Raw genomic sequence first — 15,286 nt, forward strand, 5'->3', positions numbered from 1 at the left:
CAGCATCTGTACCGCAGTACCTCAGGTTAGGTACTTAATTCGTTCTGGAGGTCTGTACTTAACCTGAAACTGTTCTTAACCTGAAGCACCACTTTAGCTAAAGGGGCCTCCTGCTGCTGCTGCGCTGCCGGAGCACGATTTCTGTTCTCATCCTGAAGCAAAGTTCTTAACCTGAAGCACTATTTTTGGGTTAGTGGAGTCTGTAACCTGAAGCATATGTAACCTGAAGCATATGTAACCTGAGGTACCACTGTAATGGAAGAAATGACATCCTGCAAAACCAGAACAGCAGTTTGCAGTGCGGCAAAGTTTAAGATTTCTTATGCTGCTTCAGACTGCCTCAGGTTTAATTTGAAGGCCCCATCCCTTTTTGAAGAAGGTTGTGGTAGTTGTCTCAAAAGACTTCCCATCAGTTATATTAATGCTTTAGTCACTGGAGAAGTTCAACAAATAATTGGGGGTGGGGAGGGAGAAAAGAAATCAATGCAAGGGAGATGAGGTTATACCAAACATCAATGGTCTTATCAAGGCTGTTAAACATGCGTGCCATGTGCTGGAAGTCCCCCGTTCAAATCTTTTTTCAACAGCGCACCGGGTGACAAATTGTTCTCTCGGCTTCATTTTGCTCCTTGTTCCTGGCGCCCTCCCCCGCAAACAGAATAAACCTAATTAAGAACATAAGAATAGCTGCTGCAGGATCAGGCCAAAGGCCCATCTAGTCCAGCATACTATTCCTACAGTGGCTAACCAGATACCTATGGGAAGCCCGCAAGCCAGGACCTCAGCACAACGGCACTCTCCTCACTTGTAATCCCTGGCGACTGGCATTCACAGGCATCCCGCCTCTGAATGTGAAGGCGGAGCGTGGCCATTGTGACGAGTAGCCACTGACACAGCCTTATTCCCCAGGAATTTGTCTAAGTCTCTTTTAAAGGTGATGGCCATCACTACCTCTTGTGGGAGTGGATTCCATAGATACAAAGGCAGCTGTGCAAATTCTGCCTCGCCTGAGACGACTGTACCGAGCTAAGAGCGCAAGTGAAGCACTTTCAGCATTTACCCAAAACAACCAGCTAATTATTATGCACTCTTCTTACATTTAATAGATGTGGAGTTTGACGCAGGCAAGGTAGGAGGGCCAGTATGAACAGAGGACCCCAGTGTCTTCCCAACAACACCCATTTCCCTTGCTCCCTCTTCTTCCTCCTTGCCCCTTGGGTCCTTTTTCACTATGTTCCTATGGCCTTCCCAGTGCAGGATTTACGTATAAGCTAAATAAGCTATCACTTAGGGCCTCACTCTCTTAAGGGGGGAAAAAAACCTGGATGTACATTTCCAAAATATAAGATAAAAAACATACAGCAACAGTGGCAAATGGCTTTAGATACCTATTAGGTCTATAAATTACCATATAGCATATATTCAACACAAAAAGCAGTGACAATTTGTTGTTGACAAAGGACAGCTGGACATATAAAGGGCCCCATTACCTTCAGTAGGTTGGGGCAGGGTCAGCAAACTTTTTCTGCAGGGGGCCAGTCCACGGTCCCTCAGACCTTGTGGGGGGGCCGGACTATATCGGGGGGGGGGGAATGAACGAATTTCTATGCCCCACAAATAACCCAGAGATGCATTTTAAATAAAAGCACACATTCTACTCATGTAAAAACACTAGGCAGGCCCCACAAATAACCCAGAAATACATTTTAAATAAAAAGGACACATTCTACTCATGTAAAAACATGCTGATTCCCGGACCGTCCGTGGGTCGGATTTAGAAGGTGATTGAGCTGGATCTGGCCCCTGGGCCTTAGTTTGCCTACCCAAGGAGTTAGGGCCTCATCAAACCTAAATCCGGCTCTGGACCTTCCCATCATCTCTCTCTCTCTCTCTCTCTCTCTCTCTCTCTCTCTCACTCACTCACTCACTCATACACACAACCACACACACACACACACACACACACACACACACACACACGGCCCCCCTGAGTTCTTGCCCTCTCACATCATTATAATAAGGCCACCCTCATTACCACTCTGCAACAAACAAAGCTGCCACTCTAGCTTTCTTGCCACATCTCTTTACACTCTTTATTTTTCTGGGGAGAGGGAAAGAGAAGCAGCGCACTGAAAAAATGGACCCCCAACCTCCTCTCTCAAGACACATCTTGTTAGCGATTTGTGGGGGGTGGGGGTGGGTTTGAGGTAAAAGCTACTGGGATATGCTATTGAGCTGCTATGTTGAGGGGGGACAGAGTCACGAATTTGAAATGGCAAGCTCAAAAACAGCATTGCCAGCCCATTAATGCTCCTGTTAATATGAACCTTAGGAGGGAGATGAACCACAACCTGCTGCTGCGAGACCCAGTAAAGGGAAATGACCGGAAGAGGGGAGAATAAAAAATGATTCTTAGCCACTGGACAATAGTCTTGGCTGGATTTCAGCTGAGTCAGGATGGTGACTGAGCAGTTCTTGTTTTACTGAGGAGGTGATCAGTGGAAGCAATACACTTACTGTTCATTCAGAACCATCGTTCCCTTTCTCCTTCTGTGCCTCCTTGCAGAGTTCAAACAGATCTATGGCTCAGAGGCCTCTTTTCTCACTCAGCACAAATAAAGAGCGGAGGTAGGTGTCACATCGACTCCCTTTGACACATTTTTAATTCACACTTCACACCCCCTTTCTGCAACCCCTCTCCCCCTCCTCCTCCCTCAAACCTCAATTAATTAAAAAGAACATGCAAATCGAAATGCTACATTTTTTGGTTTTTTTCAAGAAAGCAAAAGCCAAAACCCTCACATCTCCCCAAACCTCCTCCACCACCAAACGTTTGCCATGAGAGCTGCGAAAATGTATACTTAATTTAAAAAATACGGGCTCTTCTGCCCTCTATATGGGTTTCCATTTTGGTTGGTTCTCTGGCCACAAAAGGGAGCATCTAATGTCAGGGGGGGTGTGGGGCATTATTTCCTACAATATTGCAACTTGTCCAGATTTCCAAAGGGTTTGCCCTGTGTTAGTCTGTGCACACATTACCACGTGTTCTGTCTCCAGCACAATCTCACCAGTGATGCCCAGTGCCCCATTCAACAGAGAGAGAGAGGGATAATAATAATAATAATTTATTATTTATACCCCGCCCATCTGGCTGGGTTTCCCCAGCCACTCTGGGGGGCTCCCAACAGAATATTAAAAACACGATAAAACATCAAACATTAAAAACTTCCCTACACAAGGTTGCCTTCAGATGTCTTCTAAAAGTCAGATGGTTGTTTATTCCCTTGACATCTGATGGGAGGGCTTTCCACAGAGTCAGTGCCACTACCAAGACCACCCTCTGCCTGGTTCCCTGTAACTTTGCTTCTCACAGTGAGGGAACCGCCAGAAGGTCCTCGGAGCCGGACCCTCAGAGAGAAGGCCCCCAATAGAGCAGGAATGGTTTCCCATCTTTTGCATCAAGCAAAGTAAGGCACATCACCATATAAAGAGAGCCTCCTCCTGTCAGACCATTAAATCCAGAGACTATGGCCTGGGGAGCCGTCATTTTACATCCTCATTCCCTCCCTGCCGTCCCCCCCCCCCAATAACGAGCCTTCATCTGTGACCACTGCCATACACAAATAACTTATTATGTATGAATTTATTCTCAGCCATCTTGGAGGCTTACTGTCAAGGCAGAAAGTTAGCGGGGTGGGGGAATTCTAAATATATACACAGTAGGGGTTGCGCCACTGCTTGCCAACACCCTTCTTCTCCCTTTATACGTCGCCAAAACAACAACAACCCTCAGACCTTGCTATACCTCCCATGGGCCACTTGCCTGTCCACACCTCCATCCTTTGGATCTCTCCCTTCCCCTGGATGGCCCAGAAGTTTATCAAACTATAGTTCACAGTGCCGTCTGCCTGTGGCCAAGTGAACTGCAGCATGATGACATCCTTATGATTTTATATACCATCTTGTTGGCATCCATCTGGCTTGAGAGACAATAGAGTGCACCTCTGGGGGTGAAGTCACACCACTGCATTAGCAGCACCAAAGTGACTGCCCCTGGGCACAAGTGCATATGGAAGTCCTGGGCTGTCCAGACAACAAGACTCCCTTCTTGGCCTCACTGATCTGCCCCAAAGGAAAGCAGAGCAATACTTTTGGCACCTGCCTGCTTGAAGGAGTTGCTGGAAGGAGGCATTCAAGGCGCCATCCAACCATCTTAGGGACTCCACTCTGGATTACTTAGCCTTTTTTGCTCCCAAAGATATCCCACAAGGCAGTGGAGGTTTAGGATCAGAGTTTTCCTTCTCCTAGATGGGCTACCTTCCCAGTTTGATGAGCCCCATCTGCCCCTCACTTACAGCAAGTGCAGAAACCACCTTCCAGACCATTGCACCCACTATTGATCTCATCTGCTCAATACACCAGAGCCTGTCTTCGCATGCAGGGGAAGCCCCACCTCAACAAGGGCTTGAGACCCATTGGCTACCCTCACCTGGCTTAGCCAGTCAGTCAAAGCCGTTTCCTGGGCTGTGGCTGCTGTCACATGCTGACAGCCTCTAGGAGCCACAAGGGAGAGCTGAGTGCAGGGTGAGGACCAATATACAACATTTCTAATATACAATATAAGAAACATATATATTTAAGCACAAAGCTGGCTCCTTATTGAAAAGCTCATGTGGCGAGGTGCAAGTAGGGCGGTCACTTATCCATACTATCCCTGAAACAAAATATACCGCCAAAAAGACAAGACAGTTTTGCGTAAAAATTGCATGTACTAATTTATATGCAAAGAAGCACATTTGGCAATCATTACAGTCATACCTCGGGTTGAATGAACTTTGGGTTGAGCGCGTTCAAGTTGCGCTCCGCGGCAACCTGGAAGTAACGGAGCGCATTAATTCCGGGTTTTGCCGCTTGCGAATGTGCTCAAAATAACGTCACACGCATGCGCAGAAGCGGCGAAAAGCGATGCGCTCGTGCGCAGACGTACATCACTGGTTACATTTGCTTCTAGATGCGAACGGGGCTCCGGAACAGGTCCCGTTCGTATCCAGAGGTACCACTGTACTGCCATTTCAATTGAAATTCAATACATCTCTCCATAGAGGGAAGGACTATGACCAGCTTTGTGGCTGCTCAGTTTGCTTTCCAGGTGCTAACTGTTGATGAGCAAGTTTAAGGCAGGTTAGCCAGGTCAGGTATTGGCTCCCAAGGCCTCGCTGACCTGAATTTCCATTGGGAAAGCATCACAGAACAACTCACAAAGCAAAACAAATTCACCGCAAATGCACTATTATTGTGACCGGAGTGTGTTGCTGCAGCATACAGCTGCAACAGTGTAGGCGTCTGGAGGGGGCCCAAGGAATTCAACCCACCAAACTTAAAACACCCATTGATATGAATTGACACTTACTGGTCATCTCCAACTTTCTTCACCCATGCCATGTCCCTCTCCGACTGACTCGTTGCAAGGTCCTAGGAAACATTAAGACAATCCCTGTTATATAATAGGGTGGGAGAGTAGAAAGAAGCAAGCGCAACCTCACACTTCCATAATAATAATCCAAACAGAGGAGCAACTGGAATATATTAGGCAAAGTGTATTTATTTGTTAAAAGTCATCTTAATCTGGCCTGTTCATCATAAGGCCCCAAAAAGCATCTCACAATAATAATGCAAAGACAAAACTGACTTAGATGGCGATTAAAAAATTGCACTATAGGAAGTGTATACTGTAAAATCAAGCTGAGCCAGAGTGTGGGTTTTCAGACTACACAAGCCGGGATGCACTGAAAAGGTTTATTGACAGTTAAATCATGCAGTAGCCCAGGGTTTCACAAAGCTGTTTTTGGACTACAACTCCCAACATCCTTAGCTTGGTGGTTAGGGCTGATGGGAATTGTAGTCCGAAAATGGCTGGAGACTCCAGTTTAGAAAACCCTAGGTTACTGCATAATTTAACTGTCAGTAATCTTCTTCAAATTTTTTAAATCTAAATTTGTCCTTGGCCAGGGTGAAGCTATGGGCTTTCTGAATCCATACTTAGTCCGACTCCCCTCATATTACATATAGTGTTGGTTTCATCTCCCTTTCTCAACAATCTGTCTTGTTCTTGTCACAGCACACCACAGAAAGGTAGCTTGTGGCTCTCCAGATGTAGTTGAACTCCAACTCCCATCAGCCCCAACCAGCACAGCTAAGGGTCAGGAATGCTGTGAGCTGTAGTCCAGCAGCACCTGCAGTATATCATCTTCCACACCATACATTCACTTGCAGGTATCTCAGAATAGACTTACTACGCATCAGTTCTTGAGAAAATAGCAAAGCCTACTAAACGGAAGCAGCTGTACTTTTACCAGGCCACTTGTCTCGAATGAGTACTGTGCAATCAATCCAGAAACCATATATTACTTTAGCAACAGCAATAATTTTTATTAAATTTAACAACATCCTGCTTTCATGTTGACACACATATCTGTGCGAGTGGCAATATAAAACTGTCACTGATCTGTATTTCTGGACTCTGTAAAATGAAAGTCTATCTCTATTCCTATATAGCTCATTGTTGTTTTGTAGTCAGGGCAACTGTTTTCATTCTTGAAACCCAAACCCTGCATTCTCAGCAATATGTACAAAATATACACCATATACTATGTTGGTGTGAACTGATCTTTATCACAAGCTAGCTGCATATTAACTGAAAGGTGTAAAGGTAAGCTTCCGATGTCACAGGTCTCGCAACCCATGACAAAACCACACCTGTGCTATGGACTTAAACCAAGTCACCTGGTCTCAATGTTCCCACAGCACCCTGGACTCTCTGGTCCTATGAGGGCTTGAAAATTTCCCACAGAGATTTCACCCCTCACAAAGCCACCATCTCTGAGATTTTTCAGGAGCCCCAAACATCCAAGATGTTTGGAAGCTGTGTACAGATCACACACTTAAAGAACATTTCTCCCTAAAGAACCCCAGGAACTGTAGTTGATCCCTCAGAGCGACCATTGCCAGCATCCTTCAGTTCCCAGGAGTCACTGAGGAGCGGAGGGAAATGTGCTTTAAACGTATGGTCTGTACACAAGCCTAGGCCTGCAGTATACATGCTCCCAAAGACTGACTGTTTTTTAAAAGCTAGGTGCGCAATCAACCTCACCTTCAGGAATTACAAGGTGTGACCAGAAAATTCAGTGAATGGTCACAAAAATCGGATAGCAAGAAATATTCGAACATACATGCCTTACAGGCCTTCAAAGTAGGCCCCCTCTGATACAATGCACCGCTGACAACATTTGTAGAACTGTTGGAAACTTCTGGAGAAGTCCTCTTTTTGTACTGCTTTCAGTTCCCTCGTCACAGCAGCTTGGATGTGTGAAATGTTGGAAAATCTGTACGCTTTTGGTGCAGATTTCAGTTTTGGAAAAAGAAAGAAATCTGGTGGGGCCAGATCGGGAGAATATGGAGGTGGGACAACTCAGTAACGATATTATGCGGAATATGCAATTCTTCTGCCACCATTCGGACAGACAAACGCTGATCCCGCATCAATAACTCACGAACTCTGTCGACATTTGCCGCCATTCTGCTCATCGACGGCCTGCCAGACTGAGGGTCATCTTTGACGGTTTGCCGCCCTTCACGGAAACGCTTAAACCACTCGCACACTGTCTTTCCAGTTACAGCTTCATCTCCGTACACAACTGTGAGCATTTTGTGGGTTTCCGATGCCGATTATATGTTCGAATATTTCTCGCTGTCCGATTTCCGGGACCGTTCGCCGAACTTTATGGTCACACCTTGCATATATTTCAAAATACATTTTCGTTCCTCAGTTTGCCACAGTCTCCCATGTAAATAAGCAGCCCCGGAGCCGCGGAAACCATTCCAGAATTTGCACCCTTTATATCCCCACTGCATCGCGTTCTCCCAACCGGCTTTAAATTTAAATTAAATTTGCCTCATGAGACCAGGGTCCTGCAGGATCTGATTTCTTTCTGCAGGGCCTGTAAGATAGAGTTGTTCCGCCTGGCCTTTAGCTTGGAGCCAATTTGATTCCCTCCCCCTTTCTTTTTTCTTTTTCCTTTCTTCTCCTGTGATGAGGCTGCATTTTAATATTTTAATGTTTCAATATTTTAATTGTTGTATTTTAATCTTGTTTTTAAGTTGTATTCATTCAACTTGTTTTTATTATTGCTTGTTAGCCGCCCTGAGCCCAGCCTTGGCTGGGGAGGGCGGGGTATAAATAAAAATTATTATTATTATTATTATTATTATTATTATTATTATTAAATTTACCTGAGCCCGCGTCTCTTGCAGCTGCTTCACCTCCGCCTGCAGCCTCTCGCACTCGGCCTTCAGCTGCTCTTCCCGGTGCTGCGAATTCTGGACTTCCTGCCTCGTCTCCTCCAGCTCCACTTCCAGCCTCTGCACCTCCAGCCCCTCCACCTGTTCGAGGCCCCTGGGGCTCTGCCAGTTCATCGAGCAATCCAGCACTAGGAAACACGAGAGGCAGGCAAGGGTTGGGTGGGTGATGCGGGAGGAAATAAGTTAACGGGGAAAGTGTAGCAGAGGGGTGGGCAGGCTTCTTGGGCGAAGCTACTGCCATTTGGAAAGTTCTCAACACATTACTTGTAAAAACCCTATTATAGTGTGTGTACCCTGCTACTCTCTCATGCCTGCCTCTTCAGAAGCCCAGCTGAGCGGCCCCATCAAATGAACAGAAGTGGGCGACTGTTTTTTTTAGGAGTGGTACCCCAGTTAAGGAGCTGTGTTCCTGGAAGGCCCTCCTAGTGCCATCTTTGTGCTCGTTAGGGTCAAGGGGAGCCTTTTCTGTTCAGCTGGGGCTTTTAAAGAACTTAGATCACCTGTACCACTCCACTATATGTGAAGGAGTGTCTCCACTCCTATTGTTCAGCCCGGACACTGAGGTCAAGCTCCAAGGGCCTTCTGGCGGTTCCCTCACTTCGAGAAGTGAAGTTACAGAGAACCAGGCAGAGGGCCTTCTTGGTAGTGGCACCTGCCCTGTGGAATGCTCTCCCATCAGATGTCAAGGAAATAAGCAACTATTTGACTTTTAGAAGACATCTGAAGGCAGCCCTGTTTTGATTTTTGTCGCTTTTTTATTCTTATTATTAATATTCTCTTGGGAGCCACCCAGAGTGGCTGGGGAAACCCAGGGTATAAATAATAAATTATTATTAGTAGTATTAGTATTATAATTATTAAATCTGCATTTTAACTTTAGGGGGTGCGGTGAGGTTTGTCTTTGTTATATTTATGTAGCTTTTGACTGGTTCATGTTTTATTTTGTATTTAATTTGGTCGTCTCCCCCGTTTTTTACTTTGTTTTAGGTCGCTCAGAGACATTATGGGGCAGCATACAAATGGCACAGATGAATAAACAAACCTTAATGAAAGCTGTAGCATCACTAATTAATCTTAGTAGCAAGAAATACAGGTAAAATCATCGTGTTACCCAATATTGTTACAATGAGGAAAAATGAGCTCATTTCTAGTAATGGACGCCTGGCCTGTTCATTCTTTTAAAGACATTGCTCCAAATGCGTATTCTGGGATTGGGGTGGTCTTGCACAGACTATTTTGTTTGTGTTTTTTAAAAAATAAAGCTATGCCATGCTGAGAAAAATGAGTCTGGCTTTGACCGTCCCTTGGAAAAAAACAAATTTGGTGTTTAAACTGTTCTGCAATGGCTATAAATCTTTGTCCCCCCTTAATGCCAAGAGGTCTAAGCTTAGGTGAGTGATATTTACACATGGCTGCGAAGTGGTCAAACGTAGCTACCACAAGCAGCCATTTCATTGACAATTCCTCACAGCTAGAGTCGCAGGAAGTCTTGAGCAACATATTTTTTTAAAAAATTGACACGTGTTAAACAGGCACTTGGCCATGAAGCTCACTGGGTAATGCTGGTAGCTAGTCCCTGCTTCTCAGCCTAACCTACCTCACAGGGTTGTTGTGAGGATTAGCTGAGGAGGCGAAGAACTGTGCCCCTTTTTCCCCTTTTTCCTCCTGTGATGGAACTCCTATTTGGGGACTTCCCTGGCTTTTTTTCTGGCCCATGTAGGGCCAGTCTGGATAGTTAGCCTTGGTGAAGACTTGACGTTTTCATCCCCCAAAAAGTTTTTGATTTGAGTTTTCCATTGAAATGAAGCTGTATTTTAATGTTTTAATGTTGTATTTAAATCAATTTGTTTTTATATTGGGTGTTAGCCGCCCTGAGCCTGGTCTTGGCTGGGGAGGGTGGGGTATAAATAAATTATTATTATTATTATTATTATTATTATTATTATTATTTGACCTTGAACTCCTTGGAGAAAAAGGTGGGATATAAATGCAATAAATAATACATCATAATAATAGATACATAATAATATTCCTGGGAATTGGGATGGCTTATATCAACTTAAATGTTGATGTCCTGATGGTTATTGCATCTGCTGGAAGGTGCGTCCTCCTCCTTCATTTCTTTCTCCTTCCTGCGTTTTTATTTCTTTGCTAAATTTGTTATTAATTTTTCTCTCTCACACACACACAAAAAAATCACTACCTTGCAACCTTGGCCAACCATGGGAAATTCATTTTAAAGCTCAATTTTTTTTGGGGGGGGGTAAAGTTTATTCTGCAACCTTTTGAAAACGGACGCTATTTCATGTACGAAGAAAACAAGAATCACAGTGCCATCTACCGGGCAGAAACAATGCCTGTGTCTCAAAACAAATAAATCCCGCATTTACACAAACACACACACTGAGAGAGAATCGACAAACTAGATTATGCCGGCCTGATTAATTAGGTTCTTGCCTCTGGGCACAAATGCATTGACTGTTTTTCCAGGCCCCTGGAAATGTACCGCAGACACTCTGGGACTAGCTAGTGCAGTCTGCAATTCATCCAACCACTTATCTCTGATTAGAAATAGTTAATCAGTGGGAATCTAGTTTTATTGTGTGTGTTTACGCCTACAAACGGACAATCCTAGCACTCTGATCCAGGAAGGGAACTGTGTGCAAAACAATCATTGGCTCACACAATTCCCCACCCACATTCAGGATAGTCCACCTTTCTTGAATATTTATTAATATTGACACTTAGCATTTATAAAGCACATTTTAAGTGTTCAAAACACTTAACGTATATTGTTTTGAAAGCAAAATCCTGTGTATGACTACTCAAAAGCAAGTTCAATGGGATTTACTTCCAGGTAGGCATGTACATGACTATTCTTTACAGTATGAATCCTTGTATTCTTACTAAGACTCTTAGCTAAGCCAAGGAATATAAATGAATCAATTAAACCTGCGTCAATTTGCATAGGAGTGAAAACAGTCACCATGAGACAAAAAAAGTGCACTTATGCCGTTTTTATTTGGTGCGATGTGTAAGGGGCCAATGTACCGATCGTTTATTTGGACAATTTTATATCCTGCCCTACTTACAAAAGGAACCCAAGGCAGCTAACAAACCAAAAAATAAAAAGCTCACCACACTGACATAATAATAATTTACAATACCTGGGGGCAGCAGTCAAAAAATAAAAATGCCGTATTTTTAGCTCTTTAGGAAGCACGGGACCATAGGAGGGGGAAAACAGGAAAAGAAATATTCTCCCCCTCTCTGCTCAGCGCCCCTTCAGCGAAGCGGCAAGAGAAACAGAGCCCCTTCCATTTCTCCTCCCGCTTCACTGAAGGGGCGCTGCGAAGAGAGGGAAAACTGTGTAGCGCCTCTCCAGCGAAGCGAAGCCTGGAGAGCAAGAGGGATCGGTGTGCACTGACCCCTCTTGCTCTCCAGGCTTCAGGCGGCTATCCGCAAGCCCCCAGAGCGCAGCGGGAACTCCTGCTGCGCTCCGAAGGCTTGCGGATAGCTGCTTGAAGCCCCCAGAGTGCAGCGGGAGTTTGCGCTGCACTCCGGGGGCTTCAGGCGGCTTCAGCGAAAGCAACGCAAAGCCTCCGGAGCACAGGGGAACTCTCCCTCTGCACTTCGGAGGCTTCGAGTTGCTATCACTGAAGCCAAGGAGCCTGCATTCACGCCCTAAGACGCACACACATTTCCCCTTAATTTTTGAAGGGGGAAAAGTGCATCTTATAGAGCAAAAAATACGGCACTTTAAAAATAACAACCGGGATTTTACTAACCTCCTAAAAACATCAAAACAACAGGGCCTAGCAAACCTCAATTAACAAGAGCATTCTGGAGGTAGATTTGAGCCTCTGTAGTTAAGGGCACCCTGTGATCAATGGAGGTCAATGGAGACATACCAGGCCACATCAAGCCCTCACATCCAAGTCAGCTCCTCAGTGTGAGCAACGCATTGGATCTGGTCTGCCCTCCATCCAGACCTTGACCACTAGCTTGGCTTCGTCCATGTCAACTGCCTCTGGTTCTCTTGAACTAGACCCCTCAACTGCGGCTGACCTCCTTTTGTTTACGGCCTGATAGTCATAGACAAGCAAAATCGTAGCAAGAACATTTCCATTCACACCGACGGGAGAAAAGGAACCCCTCTTTTAAGATGATGCTTCCTATCTGAATGTTTGACAAATTGTTAACTAGCTGCCTGATTACTTGGGGGCACATGTTTATTCGATTTAAACATTCCTGAACTGATGAATCAAACCAACTAGTCAATTAAACCAGGATTAGCCAACATCACAATGTCCTTGGGACTACAACTCCCATCATCCTTGACCACCGATTATGGTGGCTGATGACAACAGGAGTTGTACTTCTGGAGGACTCTCAGGCCTTAGTAACTCTGAGACAAGCTGCAGTTGAGTGGTTCAGTTCTGACAAACGAAATTTAAAAGCCTACTATGGAAATAAAACACCGTGACCTTAATTATGGCTGTTTATTACCCATTTTGTATATGAGCAGCTGCAGCTGAGGAACAAAATTCAGCCTAAAGCAAGCTGGTCAATTCATGGCTGAGGTGAAATCTGAATACGAGACATCCCAAGTCCATGATCTTCGTAAGTTGACACACCACATCATCAGCCTTCCTTCAGAGTTAAATTTTCAACCCTCCCTCCCAATTCAGGCAATATAGGACACAAATGTCCTGTCAAATTTCAGAACTGGGAAGAGTACAGAGGTGACTACAAGGGATGAGGAATTGCCAGACTAGAATTATTATTTTTTAAAAATCACCGTGGCTCCCATGAAGCGACAGATACTGGACTTCTTGATTTTGCAACTGAGAGTTGAGATTCTGGAACGAGCCGCCATCTCTCTGCCTCAACTGCTGCTCTAAGCTTCGGATACGATTCAGATGTGTCTCAACCAGAGCTCTCTGTAGAGGAACAAGGCCGGAATGGAGAAAGAGAAAAAGAAGAAGACAAAGACAACAAAAAAGAAGGCGTCTTTAACTTTGGTGCACAGACGTCTTGACAATGAGCTGCCACTAGGCCAACTGATGAAAAAAATTAGACAGCTCCCGATTTTAAGGCCAATTTCCCATCCTCCTGGCTCTGAAATCTTCACACCCAATTCTGCTTTGATCACCATCAGCTTCTCCTTCCTTTTGGCACCCTGAACCAACTAACTGACTCTCCCACAGCTTAGCTGATTCAGATCAAAGGGGGGGGGACCCTAATTCTTTTATCTTGCTATTCTACCTGCTTGCCTCCTCTGTCTTTTTCTTCTCCATTTATGCTGTTAAACAAGATTTACTTTTTGTTTTACCCTGACTCTAGTTCTCAAACCTCATTTTCCTATTTTTCTTTTTGCTCGCTTTTTAAAAGCAAGCTTCAATTTCAATTTCCCCTCCCTATTCTGCCCTTTTGTCTTCTTAACCTTTACTACTGTAAGGTAACGGTAAAGGGACCCCTGACCATTAGGTCCAGTCGTGGCCGACTTTGGGATTGCGGCACTCATTTCGCTTTATTGGCTGAGGGAGCTGGCGTACAGCTTCTGGGTCATGTGGCCAGCATGACTAAGCCGCTTCTGGCGAACCAGAGCAGCGCACGGAAACGCCGATTACCTTCCCGCTGGAGCAGTACCTATTAATCTACTTGCACTTTGACGTGCTTTCGAACTGCTAGGTTGGCAGGAGCAGGGATCGAGCAACGGGAGCTCACTCCGTCGCGGGGATTCGAACCGCCGACCTTCTGATCGGCAAGTCCTCGGCTCTGTGGTTTAACCCACAGCACCACCTGCGTCCCATTACTACTGTAGAGAGCCTTTTAAACAAGACACCTTCCTGGGTATTAGCCAAGAATGGCAAACATTGATTGGACTCCCTTATCCAGAGGCAGTTTGCCTTGATCAATACACGATAGGACAAATAACCCGGGATGGCTACCTCACCTACTAGTGAGCTTCCAGAAGTTAGATGATCGTGACCCAGGAAGGGAAACTGTTATGTCCTTTGCTGGAGCACTTTCACAAATAACAAATTGTCACGAGGCTAAGGAAATTTGCTGTTTGTTTGTTTTTTGTAATTGGAAGCAACAATAACCAGAAGCTCAAGCACTGCATAAGGACTTACTTGCAGAAGTTGAAAATCTGTTTCAAAAACTTACCGTATTTTTCTGTCTATAAGACGCCCCCATGTATAAGACGCTCACTATTTTGGGGGCAACAACCAATTGCCAGTCCACCCTCGACACTATCCGTGTATAAGATGCTCCCTAATTTTTTACATCATTTTTTAGGGAAAAAACCTAGTCTTATACACAGAAAAATAGGGTATATGCCTTCTTTCAGGACAAATCTACTGCATGGCCTGTAGCTCGGTGGCAGAGCATCTGAACTGCATGCAGAAGGTCGCAGGTTCAATCCCCAGCTTCTCCAAGTAGAGCTGAAAGAGACTCCTGATCTGGTACCCTGCAGCACCACTGCCAGTGTATGTTAAAGGTAAAGGACCCCTGGACGGTTAAGTCCAGTCAAAGGACTACGGGGTTGCAGCGCTCATTTCAATTTCAGGTTGAAGGGGCTGGCATTTGTCCATAGGCAGCTTTCCGGGTCATGTGGCCAGCATGACTAAACCGCTTCTTCTCACCACAGTGGTACCTATTTATCTACTTGCACTGGCATGCTTTTGAACTGCTAGGTTGGCAGGAGCTGGGACAGAGCAACAGGAGCTCACTTCATAACGGGGATTCGAACCACCAACCTTAGTGGTTTACTGGTAGGCAACTTACCTTCCTAAATTCCCTGATCATTCCTGTCAATAGACCATGCCTCTCCTAGAACTTCCCAGCAAACTCTGGCTGACTGTAAGTGGAGCATAAGAGGCGAGTCCAAATGGATAATTAATGTGATCCAACGTCAACA

The 15,286-nt window shown here is 45.1% G+C and overlaps 1 protein-coding gene across 1 annotated transcript in view; it reads right to left on the reverse strand.

Annotated features, from left to right (window-relative positions):
* Positions 1-15,286, reverse strand: part of TBKBP1 (TBK1 binding protein 1) — a 60,251-nt gene that overhangs the window by 26,668 nt on the left and 18,297 nt on the right. Inside the window, exons 5-7 of the mRNA XM_079949599.1 lie at positions 13,160-13,301; positions 8,290-8,486; positions 5,411-5,472 (exon numbers count right to left, since the gene is read on the reverse strand). Of these exons, the coding sequence (XP_079805725.1) occupies positions 5,411-5,472; positions 8,290-8,486; positions 13,160-13,301 (401 nt within the window). The remainder of the gene's footprint in view (positions 1-5,410; positions 5,473-8,289; positions 8,487-13,159; positions 13,302-15,286) is intronic.

This window comes from Podarcis cretensis, assembly GCF_951804945.1.
Source record: "Podarcis cretensis genome assembly, chromosome: 13".
Taxonomy (NCBI): domain Eukaryota; kingdom Metazoa; phylum Chordata; class Lepidosauria; order Squamata; family Lacertidae; genus Podarcis; species Podarcis cretensis.